This window comes from Trichosurus vulpecula, chromosome 6 (assembly GCF_011100635.1).
Source record: "Trichosurus vulpecula isolate mTriVul1 chromosome 6, mTriVul1.pri, whole genome shotgun sequence".
NCBI lineage: Eukaryota > Metazoa > Chordata > Mammalia > Diprotodontia > Phalangeridae > Trichosurus > Trichosurus vulpecula.
Genome location: NC_050578.1, coordinates 139,852,117 through 139,870,544, shown reverse-complemented (window position 1 = coordinate 139,870,544; position 18,428 = coordinate 139,852,117). Strand labels below are relative to the sequence as shown.

General features: G+C 35.9%; 1 protein-coding gene across 2 annotated transcripts in view; it reads right to left on the bottom strand.

Moving 5' to 3' along the window:
- The window catches only part of PRDM5 (PR/SET domain 5), a 169,311-nt gene that overhangs the window by 42,483 nt on the left and 108,400 nt on the right, over positions 1-18,428 (bottom strand). For both annotated transcript variants that reach the window (XM_036762361.1, XM_036762362.1), the window contains exons 12-13: positions 16,202-16,295; positions 1,542-1,627 (exon numbers count right to left, since the gene is read on the bottom strand). In XM_036762361.1, coding sequence (XP_036618256.1) covers positions 1,542-1,627; positions 16,202-16,295 — 180 coding nt within the window. The remainder of the gene's footprint in view (positions 1-1,541; positions 1,628-16,201; positions 16,296-18,428) is intronic.

Sequence of the window (18,428 nt, the reverse complement as noted above, 5' to 3'; positions counted from 1 at the left end):
GAGTTGGGATTATTTAAGTATTTTATTTCCTCTTTTGTTAATTTGGGCAACTTATGTTTTTGTAAATATTCATCCATTTCACTAAGATTGTCAGATTTATGGGCATACAATTGGACAAAATAATTCCTAATTACTCTTTTAATTTCCTCTTTATTAGTGGTGAATATACCCTTTTCATTTTGGATACTGATAATTTGGTTTTCTTTCTTTTTTTTAAATCAAATTAACAAAAGGTTTATCCATTTTATTGTTTTTTTCATAAAACCATCTCTTAGCTTTATTTATTAGTTCAATAGTTTTCTTAATTTCAATTTTATTAATCTCTCCTTTGGTTTTCAGAAGTTCTAATTTGGTATTTAATTGGATTTTTAAGTTGTTCTTTTTCTAGCTTTTTCAGTTGCATGCCCAATTCATTGATCTCCTTTTTCCCTATTTTATTCATGTTAAGTATTTAGAGATATAAAACTTCCCCTAAGAACTGCTTTTGCTGCATCCCCTAAGTTTTGGTATGTTGTCTCATTATTGTCATTCTGTGAAATAACATTTATAAGAAGTGCTTAGACCAGTGCTGGGCACATAGTAGGCACTACAGAAAGGCTTTTTCCCTTATTATATTAGCTGTGGTCTCGATATTTCTTGAATCCATTACTATTTATTTTGCTATTTCAAAGGTGAATTTTAGGACTCTAGATCACAAAGGTTGATGGCTTTTAATATGCTGTTCCCATTGGAGTTGACTTCAGGATGCCAGTAAGTCTCTAAATGCAGGAAGCTATCACTTTCTATAAAACAACTTTATGCTTAATATGTCTTTCCTGGAGCAGCCAAATGGCTTTGTATCACCTTAGTACACTACTTCTATTTGACTTCTGGACTCAAGTTCAAAGACTTCACTCTCTATTGTCCTTTGGCATAAATTATGAATTATATATTTATCAAACAAATGACATTTTAGTATAATTGGAGGATTTCACTAAATGAAGAAACTGTTTAATGTGCTTTTAAATGAAGCCATTTAACTTGATAATACCTAGTGATTGCTACATAACCTAGACTATCTCTCTAACTTGAAAGTCATACTCAGTTCTCTTCAGGCAAAATGGCCATATTTTAATACTAAGCATAAGCATTCTGGGACTAAATTGTTTCCTGAAAAGATTCCATGTTTTTATGAATTGTTGTAGACATTATTCTATTGGTAATATGTTTTACATGTGGATATCAAATACTCTGGTCATCTCAGTATATATGGGTCTATTTAAAATATTTATAGGACATGCACCTCCAATTCATTAATCAATTAATAAACCATTTTCACAAGCTGCGGACTCTAGTTAACTTATATTTGTGAATTTGTGTTTATACTTTTTTGCTGCTTTGTTAAAGTTTAGATTTCCTGTCTTAGAGATCATGTACATTCAAAGCAAATTTCTTTGTGCATATAAAGGAACTCTGTGTGTATGTCTGTGTGTGTATTCCAAATGAATAGGCTGAAAACATTTTCAGGAATTAGTGTAAATAATGATGAGCTCTATTCTTACCCTAGTGTGGGTCCGGATATGCATCTTCAGTCCATCATTTTTGCTAAAAGCTTTATCACAGTAATGGCACTGGTATGGCCGCTCACCTGCAAGGGAAAGAAACCAGCTTTAGCAAGTAGAAAGGGGATGCTGAGCAGCCTCATCATTATCCAGTGGTCCACAACTTGGAACACAGGAAGCTGCTAGGTCCCTAACCACATGCCACTCTCAATGTTCTAATAATAATAACAATTATTGATATTATTTTCTCTCTATCTCTCTCTTTCCTTCCCTTCTTCCCTCCCTCCCACTCCATGTGTTTGTGTGTGTGCATGCCTATATATGTATTTTCACAGAGATACATAATTTATATATAAACTAAACATACAAATATGTATATTTACATATATGTATGAACACACATATTAATTGTGCCTTTAAGAATTGTCAAATTCTTTACATACATGTCTTTCTTTGATGTTCAGCTCACTACTCAAACTGTCATACTCAGGAAACTGAGTTTAAGGTTAAGTGAATTGTCCAAGATCATAGAGCCTTGTCAAATGAGTTTTCTTTCCTTTTTTCCTTTTTTTGGCATTTTTGAGGCAAAGAGATGCTATGAATTTACATACAGTGCAGGGCTTGAAGTCAGTAAGACCTGAGTTCAATGAGGATAATATGACAGAACCTACACCTCACAGGACTGTGGTGAGGGTTAAATGAGATATTTCTAAAAAGCACTTAGCACAGTCCCTGGCATATAGTAGGTGCTAAATGAGTATTCCCTTTCTTTTCCATTTTTCTTTATTTTGGGGTGGTAGAAAGGGGAGAGAGGAGAAGGATAGGATTACACCCCCCCAAAAAAGGAAAGACTTATGGAAGGAAGGAAGGAAGGGAGGGAGGGCAGTAAGAAGGAAGGAAGGAAGGAAGAAAGAAAGACAGAAAGGAAGGAAGGAAGGAAGGAAGGAAGGAAGGAAGGAAGGAAGGAAGGAAGGAAGGAAGGAAGGAAGGAGGAAAGAAGGAAAAAAGAAGGAAGGAGGAAAAATAGACCAATGAAGCATTTTTAGTGTAGTTAAAAGTACAGGAAAGAAGACCAGAAGGAATCATAAAGGACAGTTTTGTAAATAACATGTTGAATTTATTACAAACTTAGAAAGAAAAACAAGCTATAATAGACTTTCACTTTCATATACAAACCTTTTTTTTGCCTTTCTGTTTATAAGAAATTATTAATTTTATTTGGATTTAAATTTAGAATAAAAATAAGGAAATGTATAAATATATACATATATGCATGTGTATAAATATATGAAATATATACATACACATACATATACATATCCAAATAGCATTTTCAAAGATTGTAAAATGAAAAGATTATTTAGTAACATATCTGAATCCAGCTGAACCATAGCTCTAAGACTTACAAAGTGCTTTCTTCACAATAATTTTATGTGCTAGGTAGTACAAGTATTATCAAGCTCATATACAGGAGAGCAATCTAGAGTTTACGAAAGTTAAATGACACATCCAGGTTCCCAGTGATTTCTAATTTTAAGACCAGTCCTTCTTGCACACCTCACCATGAATACGTTGTCAAAGGATGATCCTCATGCAAGCTAGTATTGAACTGGATCTTGAAAACTATAAATTCACTTTACAACCTGTAGAAAGTTACGGGGGCCTGAGGATCCTAGATCCCAAGGAATGTAGAATTGCTCATGCCCAGGATCATGGTCCTAGAAACATTATATATTTGAGTATATATTGATCCCTGCATGATAGTAAATTTATTTTTCTTCTTATTCATTTCTGAGAGCATATGTAACCCCCCATTTCCTAGCCATTCCCCCAAATGGCTCAATGTGGCTTTATTAGCCCAGGATCCTCCTTCCATGTGGTTTTAGTTCCCTTGGTCTCTTTCTGGCTCCCAGTGATATAATTCAGTTGATTCCTCCCATTCACAGTCTTGATAGGAAACCAGACTGAATTTGGCCAATCCAAGCCCTCCTATGGTTTCACTGAGACCATATATCTTTTTAATGCAATGAAGGCTCAGTGTGTCCACAGGGGATGCAAGTAGGATTTGGGATAAGAATCTTAAGTTTAAATCACTTTCTTTTAACTAAACTTGCTAGAAGCTATGCAAAGAACTAACTGCTATACCACTCAGGAAATGAAAAATGGATCTCATATCCACATTTGGTCTAAATATTTTTTCCCTATATATTCTGTCATCTAGCGAGACTCCATTAGATGTCTAGGATGGGTAAGGCAAAAAGAAAAGGTTCTTCCCCTACACACACACACACACACACACACACACACACACACACACACGCACGCACACACACCCTTGGAATTTATTTTCTCCCTATTTCTGTTCCATAGCCCTTTCATAGAACTTTGTTTCTCTATCCCTATCGTAGCCTAGGGACAAGACTGGACCTGCTGAAGAGCTACTTTGTGCAAGAGTATATTAAACCATCATCTACTCTATGCAGCATGGAAGTAAAACTCCACTTTAATATTGTCACTCAAACAACAAGCATTTACTAAACACCTATGTTGTCCCAGGCACTGTACCAGGCATTAGAGTAACAAAGAAAGGTCAAAGCAGACTCTGATTTCAAGGAGCTCAGCCTAATGGGGGAAACAACCTGGAAGTAATACTAATGTTTAAGGACATAAAGATATTTTGAAAATGTCATTTGGAAATATTATGTCATTAATCATGTCATTACTGTTGTATTTTAGACATCTTACGTCCCTGCTCAAAGATCTTCAGTGGTTCTCTAGTGCCTACGGCATTGTATCAAGTTTCAGCATGGCCTTCAGAGCTCCCTAGAAAATAGCCCTTATCTACCTTTCTTTCTAGCCCCATCTCCTACTACTCTCTTACATACCTATATATAGGGCACTGGTTCTTAAAACATGATCTGGGTAGCCCAAAGATTCCTCAAGACCTTTTCAGGGATTCCAGAAGACCAAAAACTCCTTTCATAATCATAATTTAATTTCTAACAAGGCAAATACTGATAGATGCAATCCACATAAACTAAAAGCTCTTTGGTGGATGCATCCCCTATACTTTTGAGACCCAAAAGTTTGAGAACCTCATTACTAATGAAAGAACCAAACCTAGTGTATTCTGAAACTATTTCGACAACAATCCACTTTCAATATTCATAGGGTCTTGAACGGTTTTTCAGGTTTTTTTTTTATTTCTCTATTCCTTTGCCCCTGTTGTTTCCTTTACCCTCCCCCAAGTATATGTGTTGACATCCTACTCTTTTTTTAATGGCAAACTAAAACAACTTCTTTCATAAAGCCTTTCTCAATTCATACCCCTCCCCATATCTTGATAGGATCTGTCCTTTCTGTTTACCTGACATATTTTGTTCCTCTCTTATCATACATTCTGACTTGTTATATTTGTGACCTTGTCTTATTCCCTTCTTTCTATTCTCTTTGAAAAGGAAGATCTTATTTTCCTACACTGTGGAGCCTTGTAAATATTGAGTGGTACCAAATAAATGTGATGAATTAAATCAACCATTAGTAGTTCTGTAAGTCTGAAGTTTAGACTGAATCCAAATGTCACAGAATAAATCCTCTTAATAGAAGGGTTTGTTCTGTAAAACTTGGACTCAGTCAAAAGGCCACACCCAAGGACCTAGAAGACCATATGTGGCTTAGAGGCCACAAGTTCCCCACCCTTGGAAACCTAAACATTAATTCAATAAGTGTTTACTAAATATCTGCAATCAGCTCAGCACCAGGGCTAGTTTTTGTGTCAGCTATGAAGGAAGTTGACAGCTTCCTTATTTACCTCAAACTGGGATGATCACCATCTTTTTTCCTTCCTTCCTTCCTTCCTTCCTTCTTCCTTCTTTCCTTCCTCCCTTTCATTTTTCTCTGCTATAGCTAACATTAAAAAAGCTTGTTTTGATGCCCATGCTAGATGACAAAAGGAAACTCATGTGATTTTAAAATTAGCAACACGTGTATAACCCAAGAATATGTAATGAAGAGCATGTAGATTTCATTTGTGAAGACTCCAGTGACACCAGAAGAATTATAACTCCTCCTTAAAAAATAAGGATAAATTGTGTCATATGAATTAATATTAGATAAAATAGATACATAAATTACTTAAGTAGATAAAAGTAGAATAAAGAACTAATCATTATAAAATTTCATATATTACAATTGGGTTGTATGCTGTATAGGATGAGATATAGATTCTAGAGGGCATAGGTTCAAATCCTGCCTCTCACACTTAGTGGTTATGCGATCTTAGACAAGTCACTTGAATTCTCCTTCCTCATCTGTAAAAATGAGGAAGTTGGATGATATGAACTATAAATATATGATCCTACTGAATGATCAAGAAAGGATTTTCAACTTCTCTATCCTGTGGCATGAATGGTTGTATTCTACAACATGTCTAATTATATTTTATTTTTCATTAAATATTTCCCAATTACACTTAAAAACATTTTAACATTTTTTTAAAAATTTTGATTTCAAAATTCTCTCCCTCTATCTTAAGAATTCCCCACCTCTTGAGAAGGCAAATAATTTATTATTTCTGCAAAACATTTCCATATTAGCCATGTTGCAAAAGAAAACACACAAAATAATAAAAAATAAAGAAAGTGAGAATGTGTGCTTGAATCTGCATTCAGAGTTCATTAGTTCTCTCTCTGGAGGTGGACAGAATTTTTCATCATGAGTCCTTTGGAATTATCTTGGATCATTGTCTTGACCAGACTAGCCAAGTCTTTCCCTGTTGATCATTCTCGCAATCTTGCTGTTACTGTGTACAATGTTCTCCTGGTTGTGCTCACTTTGTTTTGCATCAGCTCATACAGAATTTCCTAGGTATGTTTGAAACCATCCTGCTCATCATTTCTTATAGTAAAATAGAATTCCATCACAACCATATAGGACAACTTCTTCAACTATTCCCCAATTGATGGCCATCCCCTCAATTTCCAATTAGTTAATTTAATAAAAAGAAAGAAAGAAAAAGCTGGAGAGTGGCTCTTTTATAAATTTAGCTCAGTTTCCTATATATTTGAGAAATAAGAACTTTATGAGAGAAACTCCCCCTATCATCAGCACTTAACACAGTGCCTGCTACAGAGTTGGTGCTTATTAAATGTTAGTTAACTACCAATTGAAAAAAGGAACTTAAATAGGGGGCAATTATATTTCAGATGAGAGTTGATGTGGGCCTGAAACTCACTTAGATCAGGAGGAAAAGCCAGCAACCTGAACTTCAGAGCAAATACAAACAAATTACGAACATACCAAATAGAATTCATAGTTACCAAGAAAGCATCAATGTCTGGGTTGACAGACTGGGGAGATCTTAACAGCTGCTGGCACAGAGTCAGGCACCATTCTTCCAGTAGCTGAGAGTTCCTGACGCTAACCTTTGAGTTTTTATACTCTGCTCAGGGCTCAAAGGATTCACACCTAATCAGCAAAAGGGAGTGAGCCTGGGGTTTAGTACCTAGTTAGCAAAAGGCTGTGGGCCTGTGACTTTACACCTAGTAAGGCTTAACCAAAAGCATTTGGATTACTTCAGCATTTCTAAAAGAGAAAACAGTAAAAAAAAAAAAAAAGAAGTCCAACCTTAATTACCAATACGGGAGAACAGGATGATCTCCCTGGTCTTATTAGCACACAATCTTGATTGTCCCAGTCACTTCTTCACCCTTGCTTCAAAGGGAGTTTCCAAACTACTTTTTTCAGGATACCTTTAAAAAATCCTATTACTCCATATCTGTTGAATTACTCCGCTTCATATGCATAACTATTGTTAAAGCTCAGCCAAACTATATCACTAATTGTTCCCAAAATTTAGTGTTTCATCTCCTATCTACATGCTTTTTCATAGTCAGATCCCTAAGTCTAGAATTATCTACCTTGCCTCATAGAATCATGAGCTTTTATAAAGGCTCAGCTCATGCTACCTCCTAAAAAAGCCTTTTCAAATCTCCACAGTGAAAAGAGAAAAAAAAATTGGAAAAAAGAAGAGAAGAGAAAAAAAAGATGAAAGGGGAAGGAAAAGAGAAAGGGAGGAGGAAGGGAAGTGAAGGAGAAGAGGAGAAGAAAAAAGAAAAACATTCTATATTTTCTTTCATAACTTATTCATGGGTCTTCATATTTTTCCTCATCAAATTACCTTACATTTATTTGTGTACATTATGTGTAATATATCTTACCAGTATAATGTAAACATCTTGAGGGTAAGGATGCTTTAGTTTTTGTCACTGTATCCCTAATACTTCATACATAATAAAACACTGTGTTTTAAATGTTTATGGAATAAATTGAATTGGTATTATAAACATGTCTACTAATTCCAAACCCAGTATTCTTTCCATTAATATAAGTTGCCTCCTGTTGATCCCAAGTGACCTACACAAGGGCTTAACCTCCCCCCCAAATGTTTTTGTACAAAAGAAATATAGTAAATGAAAATCCTGCAGCACAAGAAATTATGAGTTTCAGCTGCTTCTTTTGGAGCCCAAAGATAGCAGCCATTTTTCATATATAACCTGACCAATTAAGCCAGTATTTTTTTTTCTCTAAGACAGTAATTTGCTCTTGAATAACCAAGTACATAAAGCTACAGTTGGTGAAAAAAAAGTGTCCAGTGACAGCTGGCATCTGTTAACACTGAAAGTTGGTTGGAATTGTAGGCAAGCAATTAACCTTCTGGCCCACAGTTAAAAAAAAAAAAGTAGTTCCTATAATTTCTTTCACAATTTATGAACCATCAACGGAATTCATGTCACAGTCAGTAGTTTCTTTTTGCTGAATTAACCTCAGTTCCCACTGACCCTAAGAAGCCATAAACCAATGGGATAAAACACAGGTGAAGGTGATATACTGTTCAAGCTGACCTATGGACTATTATCTCTCCCATTTCCACACTGAAAACACCAATGATGAATTACAGAACTGCATGCCAGATAAAGATCTAAAGACTCCCCTTCTTTTTATTTAGTATTTTATTTTTCCCCAATTACATGTAAAAACAATTTTAATGTTTATTTTTGAAACTTTAAGAGTTCCAAATTCTCTCCCTTCCTCCCTCCCCACCCACCTCATTGAGAAGGCAAGCTATTTGATATAGGTTATACACATATAGGCATGCAAAATATATTTCCATTTTAGCCATATTGTGAAAGAAATCATGGACCACAAAAAAGCCCTCAAGAAAAATAAAGTTTAAAAAAATCTGCTTCAATTTGTATTCAGACACCATTGTTCTTTCTCTGAGGAGAGATAGCATTTTTCATCATAAGTCCTTCAAAGTTGTCCTTTGTCATATTGTTGAGAATACCTGTCATTCATAGCTGATTATCTTACAATATTGTTCTTATTTTGTGTGCAGTACATTTCGCTTTGCATCAACCCGTATAAGTCTTTCCAGATTTTTCTGAGATCATAGTGCTCATCATTTCTTGTAGCACAATAGCTATAACACATCCACATCACAACCGCATGTCACAACCACATAGCACAATTTGTTCAGTTATTCCCCAATTAATGGCCATCCTCTCAATTTTGAAGTCTTTGCCACTAGAAAAGAACTGCTATAAATATTTTTGTATATATAGGTCCTTTTCCTTTATTAAAAAATCTCTTTATGGATACAGACCTAGTAGTGGTGTTACTAGGTCAAATGGTACACAGGGCTTTATAGCCCTTTGGGGATAGTTCCAAATTGCTCTATAGAATGATTGAATGAGTTCACAACTCCACCAAAATGCATTAATGTCTATTTTCCCCACATGCCCTACGACACTTGTCATTTTCCTTTGCTAAACTATTAGTCAATTTAATAAATATGAGGCAGTACCTCAGAATTGTCTCAATTCACATTTCTACAATCAATAGTGATTTAGAGCATTTTTTCACATGGTTATAGATAGCTTTTATTACTTCATCTGAAAACTGTTCATATTTTTAATCATTTACCAATTGGGGAAAGGCTCTTATTTTTATAATTAGTCATAAATTGTACATACTATACATTATATATTAGTCATCTATGGTATATTAGTCATAAAGTTACACATATACAAAATATAAATATATATGTATATTATTATATATCATTATGTAATATCTATGTTATATAATTTATTTAATATAATACATGACATAAATGTTAGTCATAAATAATATATCTTAGCCATAAAGTTATAAATTAGTCAAATTCCTCTATATATTTGAGAAATGAGGCCTTTATCAGAGAAATTTGCTTCATTTTTTTCACAATTATTTTTGCTAATTGTAATTCCCTCCATCCTATTTCTCCTCCTGTTTATTTTATTCTCTCTCCTTGTAAATTGTCCCTCCTCAAAAGTGTTTCACTTCTGACTAGCACCTCCCTCAATCTGCCCTCCTTTCTATCATGCCCCCCCTTCTCTTATCCCCTTCCCCTCCTATTTTCCTGTAGGGCAAGATAGATTTCTATACGCAATCGAGAGTGTATGTTATTTCCTCTTTAAGACAATTCTGATAAGCCTCAGGTTCACTCACTCTTTCCACCTCCCTTATCTTCTCCTCCACTGTAAAAGTTTTCTGTTGCCTCTTTTATGTAATATAATTTACCCCATTGAACTTCTCCCTTCCACTTTCTCCCATTGCATTCCTCTTTCTCACCTTTTACTTTTATTTTTTTAAGATATCATCACTTCATATTCAATTCACACCTGTGCACTCTATACATACTCGTAACTACCCTAATAATGAGAATGTTTTCATGAGTTACAAGTACTATACTCTCATGTAGGCATATAAACATTGTAACCTTATTAAGTCCCTTACGATTTCCCTTTCTTGTTTACCTTCTTATACTTCTCTTGAGTCTTGTATTTGAAAGTCAAACTTTCTATTCAGCTCTGGTATTTTCATCAAGAATGCCTGAAAGTCCTCTACTTCACTGAATGTCAATTTTTCCCCCTAAAGGATTATACTCAGTTTTGCTGGGTAGGTGATTCTTGGTTGTAAGCCTAGCTCCTTTGCCCTCCAGAGTACCATATTCCAAGCTTTCCAGTCTTTTAATGTAGAAAATGCTAAATTTTGTGTTATCCTGACTGTGGCTTCGTTACATATGCATTGTTTCTTTCTGACTGCTGGCAATATTTTCTCCTTAACTTGAGAGTTATGGAGGTTGGCCATATTATTCCTGGGAGTTTTCTTTTTGGGTTTTCTTTCAGGAGGAGATCAGTGGACTCTTTCAATTTCTATTTTACCTTCTGGTTCTAGAATATAAGAGCAGTTTTCCTTGATATTTTCTTGAAAAATATAGTGTATGCTCTTTTTCTGACAAGGGCTTTCAGATAGTCTAATAATTTTAAGTTGTCTCTCCTGGATGTATTTTCTAGGTCAATTGTTTTTCCAATGAGATATTTCCTATTGTCTCCTATTTTTCCATTCTTTTGGTTTTGCTTTATTGTTTCTAGATTTCTCATAAAGTCCTTAGCTTCCATTTGATCAGCTCTAATTAACCTCCTTTTACACTTAGCCAATTCCACTTTTTAAGGAGTTTTTTTTCCTTCAATAAATTTTTGTGACTCTTTTTCCATTTCACCAATTCTGCTTTTCAAGACATTCTTCTCCTGACTGACTTTTTGTGCCTCTTTTAACATTTGGCCTAGTGTATTTTTAAGGTGTTATTTTCTTCAGTATTTTTTCTGTGTCTCCTTTACCATGATTTTCTTGCATCACTCTCATTTCTCTTTCCAATTTTTCTTCTACCTCTCTTATTTGATTTTTAAAACCCTTTTTGAGCTCTACCATGCCCTGAGACCAATTCATATTTTTCTTGGGTTCTTTGGATATAGGAACTTTGACTTTTCATCTTCTTCTGAGTGTGTGTTTTGATCTTCCTTGTCACCATAGTAACATTCTATGGTCAGAGTTTTTTCTGTTACTTGCTCATTTTTCCCAGCCTATTTCTTGACTTTTAATTCTTTATTAAAGTGGGACTCTGCTTCCATGGTTAAGGGTGTACTATCCCAAGCATTAAGGATTTTGTGCAGCTGTTTTCAGAGAAATTTCTGGGTAACTATAAGTTTTTAGTTCTTCCAAGGTGGTATGATCTAAGGAAAGGTGTATTTACTACTCTCCTGGCCTGTGCTCTGGTCTGTTAGTGACCACAAGCACTCTTTTCTGCCCTGGAATATGATGAGGGTCCCTGCTCCACTGTGGTCACAAACTCTGTTGTGCTAGTGCTCCTCCTCACCCTGGGACTGCTACCCAGGTTTGTGAACAAGATCTGGGTATGAGCAAAACAACAGAGTAAGTGAAATCTTGAAAAAAAGTTCCCAGTCCCCAGCCCTGGACAATCAAAATCCAGTTTGGAAGCAACAGAGAAATTGTGTAGGGCCAAGCTGGAAATAGTGAGATGGAAAACTCAATATAAGCTAGAGTGAGCCACATGACACACCCCACCAGGGTCATATACCCTGAAGAAGGGCTGAGGTGGATGTGGCAGCAGAGGCAATTAGGGCCCCAGCTCACCTCATTTACCCACCTTCTTTGGTGATGATTATTGATGGCTTCTAACAGAGGAATTCCTATGAAGAAAATTCACGTTTATGAGGATGTTAAGATATATAGCTATACATTATATATATATATGTATGTATGTATATATATATATGTGTGTGTGTGTGTATATATATATATATGTATATATATATATATATATAAAAATTAATACTTAGACAGAAATCCATGTGGTTAGAAGTCAATACTATCAGGGCCGACTCTGTAGATTTAATACCTATATGCATAATACACGCAAAATAACTCTCCAAGCTGCTCTAAAAATCCAATAATGTAATCCTAAGCATACATAGCAATCTCTCCAAAGAAAACTGTTGGTCATGATGTACCCTGGTTAAAAAGATCAGGCACAAAGCTGGGGCAATACCAATTCACTTGTGGTGAATAGAAGGAACACAAATAAAACAAACCTTCTTCTGAGAAGATATGCCGGGAAATAGAAGTGTGGAATGTGGTATACAGATTCACTTTAAGGATGTTGGACAGTGTTGTGTTTATAGATGGCATGAAAGAAACCAAAATGCTGATCAGGTATGTTTGAATATTATTGGTAGAAACGACAACAGTGGTACCCATCTGCTGGGGAAGATGGTGAAGATAGGGTCAGATATAAATGTAGAGGGTTTGGTCTTCATAATTAGAAGGAATGCCCTTTCATAAAGATTGGAATAAGGTGAAAAATAGGAAGAGATGATGTAAAGTTTTGATGTGATATGGAGAGAAGCTCTTCCATTTGTATCATGCAAGAAAGAGCAGAAGTGGTGGGTGGCAGGGTTGCTTCTTTTCAGGGGACGAGCAAACAGAATAAGGGAACAAGAGATTCAGAAGGGGAAGCCAGTCTAGAGTTAAATTGATTCACTAATAGATTATGATTGGAAAATGAGGAAAGTTTGGCCCCAGACAGGTGATAGCCTGGGAAAGACCTCAAGAGTAGAGGGTTTAGAGGCTATAGTAAGGATGAGCAATAGGTTTAGAGGGGTTAAGGCACAGGGAGAGAGAGAATGATAAAATATTCTGATTGTGATTATACAGGAACTTCATAGTTCTTGATCGTAAAAGTAGGACACTTGTGGATGATGGCAAGATCAAAAGTGTAATCGTCTCTGTAAGCAAATGATGTGGATTAGAGGAATAGGTCATAGGAGTGGAATACATTAGCCAATTAGGAGGTTAGGATATTCCAGCAAATGTAAACATTCCTGGTAAAGTCCTGGTAAAGTAAGTGTGAAGGCAGGAATTAGAGGAAGAGACTATAAGTCAGGTACTCAAGTCATTGAGAAAGGAAGAAGAATGTTCTAGGGGTTTGTAGATAAGGGCCAACATGATGAGAACTGGGATATGAATTGACATGGTGAACCTTCAAGGAAGAGAAGTAGCTGAGTCTGGAAATGGCAATGGGAATTAAGGAGTATTCTAATTCCCATCACTGAGACCAAAGAAAGTATAGCCAGCTCTGATAAAGAAGGCCAGGGACATGGTGTTATTTGGCTAGGATGGGTAAGTTTCAAATAGAGCCGGAAGGTGGAAGTAACGTGAGAGGGAAAGGGTCTTAATTAAGGGAAATTTGTTCATTGCAAAATGGGATTTCCAGAGGGCACAGTGGAAGTGGGAAACAAAAGAAATGAAAGATGGGAGAAGGGATGGAGCTGAGGGATTAGTGAGAGGGCAATAGGAGTTGGGGAAAGATTTTGACAGTCAGGGACTGAGGATCACTGGGATTACTACAGATGTGGAAGATGACATTTACTGTCAGACTCAGTTGATATGCTGCTTAATTTTCCTGAACTGCTTCTCTCTCTCTCTCTCTCTCTCTCTCACATCATGAGAATGACTCATTATGTAGGGGAAGATGGAAGAATATGTTGGGAAATGAAGGGGATATAAAAAACAGCTCCTCACTATGATAGAATTACAAAATGTTAGTGTCGAGGTATCTGTGTACGTCACCTTTTTCATCCCCAAACCTTCTCAATGTATACACTCCTTCTGTAACATCCCCTACAGGGGATGGTCTTGACTCATCTTGAACACAAACAGGGGTGGCAGTAATGAGGATCACACAGGCTATTCTACTTTTAAATAGCTTCAATTTCCCTTTCTCTCAGCTAGCTCTTCTCCCACAATTTTTAGCTTGTTCAGAAAAAGGCAGACATTTTGTAAACCCTGGCCACCAGTCAGAGTATGCTTTTCCTTCCAGGTACCAGCCAATCCCAGCACATCAGATTTAGTCTCCAAATCTTTCCCAATTGTTTTTCATAATAAAACACTTAAATGTTCAGAAACGTACTGTTTCTTTGCTACTAAACAAGTTTGCCTGCATTCATGAGTGCTTGTGGCTGCTTTTGGAGAATTGGACAGTGTCCTAAATGGCCAGAGTTACAGCTCCACAGTTCCCTCTTTATTAACTGCCCTTATTTCCTGGAACTCATGTTATTTAATTTTGGCTGGATACCCAAAAGAAAATAAAAATGAAAAGGAGTCTTTACAAAATCATTCTACTTAAAATAGTAAGACCTGGAGTCAAATCCTGTCTCTGCCACTAGCTATCTGTATGACATTGGGTAAGTCCTTTCACCTAACTGGGTCTCAGTTTCCCCCTGTATAAAATTAAGTGTTTATACTAGATGTCTCTAAAGTCCTTTAAAGCTGCAAAAGCATGATTCTGTGATGTTTCATTGCATCACAGACCTGATTTCCTTCCTCTGGACATTCTTCCATTATTTCACTGGTTGTCATATGGATTGTTTGGCCTCTCTTGACTAAACCATCTCTCAGGAAATCCTGTGCCTCTTTGTAGATCTGATCAATCAGCTTTGTGTTTCTATATTTGAGGCATCTAAAACACTGAAACATTCATCCCAAACCTTCATGATTATGACTATCAGAATTCTTTCCCTTTTTTCTTGCTCAATATTTTTTTTAAAATACGGTCTCTAACACACAACCAGTAGACCCATCAATGCTATGGACATTTCCAGCAATGGAAACTCCATGATGTCATTGGTCCTCTTCAAAAATGAGGGAAAAACAACCACTTTTCTTGAATCTCAGTCAGGCCTAGCTCAGATTCTCAACATTTTCTGTGTCATGGCACCCTTTGTAAAGTTGGCAAAGCATATAGACTCCTCAGGATAATGTTTTAAGAGAATAAGATAAAATACCTAGGATTACAAAGGAAACAGATGATATCAAAACAGTCATCTTCCTAAAAATGTGTGTGTGTCTGTGTGTCTGTGTGTGTCTGTGTGTTTGTGTGTGTGTGTGTGTGTGTGTGTGTGTGTGTGTGTGTAATATTCTAAGTTAAGAAATCCCTGGCCTAAATAAAATGAGTCTTTATTGCATGTGGTTTACAAGAGTCGTAAAGAGGATGTATCAACCTAGGTGAAAACTTCTTCATTCGTTCATTCATTTATTGAATAAATATTTGAATATGTACAATGTATAATATATTGTTCTGAGAAATGTAGGAGATGCCCATGGTCACTGAGTTTATGATCCAGCAGTGATTATAAATTAAAAGTCCAACTCCCTCTCCCCATTTTCCCCAAGGGGGAAAAGAATCTTTCCTTGATGACATTTCTGATAACACTTCTTCAATCTCTTCTTTTGTTTCTATCACAACTACATGTCTTCTCCCCTGGAGTGCTCTTTGAGAGCACAGTTTATGTGGCTGCTATCCTTTTCTCCCAGTGGTTACCACAGTCTGTGGGCACTTAATAGATGTTTGTTGGATTGAATCAACCATGGCAGCTGTTGTATACAAATAACTATAATACAGGGAAAACCCACCCACCTACTCTTATCCCAATTTTATCCATAGAAATAACAAATGCATGAAACCATAGGGGAAATATTAAATTCTGCTATCAAAAAGAAATATCAAAGCACTCTTGGACTGCATGTTTTAATGGGTTTAGAGACAGTTATGTTCCGATTCTTGGCAGAGAAAAGAACAGAAGCTTTCTTCAATTTTTCAGGGAGTTAAAATTTAAACTTGCATGTAACCTGTAGAACGTAAAGGGAATGTGAACATCAGTTCTGTATTTATTTTGCATTAACAAGTAGAGGACACAGACCTGTATGGCTTCGAATGTGTACTCGCAGTGTCCCGTTGCTTGCAAATTTCTGTCCACAATACGGACATATCTTCTCCTTTTCTCCTGTGTGTGTCTATGTAGAAGGAGGAAAACAGACAAAGAGTTTTAGGATAACCCCATAGGATTAAAGATGTTTATTTAGATCTCATCGTGGCCACCTTTTTACTTTCTATGATTACATTCCCTTCAAATGACATGACTTCTGAGACATAAATGGTACCATCATAAACCAATTAGATGAGCAAGGAAGAAACTACCATTCAAATTTATAGATAGGGGAGCCATCCATGACTTAAACAGAGGATAATGAGAGTCTCTGGAGATAAAATGGACAATTATACTTGCATAATTTTTTTAGAAAACTTTTTTTTGCAGAAATAAAAACAAGGTGGCTAAAATTAAAAAGGAACCAACTAACTGGAGAAAGAGATGTTTTCACCAAGTTTTTCTGATAAAGTTCTCATTTCAAAAACATGTAAGTAATTAATTCAAACATAGAAGAATAAGAGCCATTCCTTATTTGATAAATGGTTATGGGATAGGAACAGAAATCCAAACTATAGCCATGTTTAAGAAAACACTCCAAATCACAAATAATTAATGAAATGCAAATTAAAGCACCCCTGAGTTTCTACTCATCATAATGGCAAAGTTGACAAGAAAGAAAAATAACAAATATTGGATGGGCTGTGTGTGGTGGGGTGGGGGTGGGGGTGGGAGAGGGATGAGCATAATAATGCATTTGGTGTAGTTTGAATTGATCCAGTCATTCTAGAGAGGAATTTGGAACTATGCTCCTGAAATGACTAAATTATACCTATCTTTTGCCATAGAAAGATTTTCAATATTTACAGTGTATTTGGAACATGACTAAAATTTATTTGAAAATACTAAAGTTTACTTCAGGAGTCTTATTTGAAGGTTCCATATGTATGATATGCCTCATACATCAATTCTACTATTCCAGTAAAGTTGATGTTAATTGCTCTAAGACTCCACTAACTATTTTTGGGATTTTCCTAAGCAAAAAATCTCTCCCTGGTCATCATTCTCCTGTATGTGTTGTCTTCCCATATTAGAATGTAATCTCCTTGAGGGTGGAACCTGTTTTGCTTTCTTAATTTGAGTCCCCAGCATGTAGCATAGCTCCTGGCACATAGTAAGAGATAGGGAGTGGGACTAGACCTGTAGGGAACTCTGTGATGTAGAAACTTCCTCTTCTTATTATTTATGAGTACCTTCTCCTCAACTTATAGTCTTAGAAAGCTGCCTCTAAAACACTGACAGGTTGAGTGACTTGCCCACAATCAAAGATTGTGATAGGCAGAACTTGAATCTGTGTCTTCTGGATTCAAGACTTGCTTTCTGTTCACTACACTGCACTGCATTAACACTTTAATAAATAACTTTTATTCATTCAAAATTGTGGGTTTTATCTTAGCACATAACTTATTTTTATAGCAAATCCCTATGCTAAAAAACAAAAAGGATTCTGCAGGATTACAGGATCATAAATTAAGAATTAGTAGTTACTTGCTGAAAATTCCATTGGCAACAGTCACTTGTTGAAAGTTACATTGGTCTGGGATTTAAGATGAAAGGATTCTAGTTATTAGTTGGGGCAAGACTAATTGTTTGAACTCTCTGGGACTGAGATTCTTGGGGAGGGCAACCTAATTTCTCTTTATCTGACCCCAACACCAATGGGAACTGAATTCAGCCTCATTCATCCCTGGTCCTTTGGATGCTCTATAACTATTCTTCTTAATGTCTCAATAAAGTAACTCAGTTTGTACTGGGTCATGACATGAATTCATTTAAATCACAAGTCAGAGCTAGTAGGTCCTGGTTTGCTGGGCCAGCAGTGGTTCTCAAAGAATAATTCTTGGACTCCTATGGATCTTTGAGACTTCACAGGAGGTTAACAAAGTTAGAACTATTTTCATAATAATATTTTATTTTTCTATTAAAATACTTCACCCTTTTCCAACTACAAATCTATGGGATACTGGACTTTCTTCACATACTTCAACCAAAAAAATCACAAAGATTGAATGCAGAAGTGTATATTAGAATCTAGCTGTCTTTTAAGTCAGAAGATAAAGAGATTTGCAAAAAAGAAATACACAAAACAATGCCACTTTTCTCACTTTTTATTTTAGAAAAGCTATTTTTAAAATGATATTTATGTTAATATATAACAGAT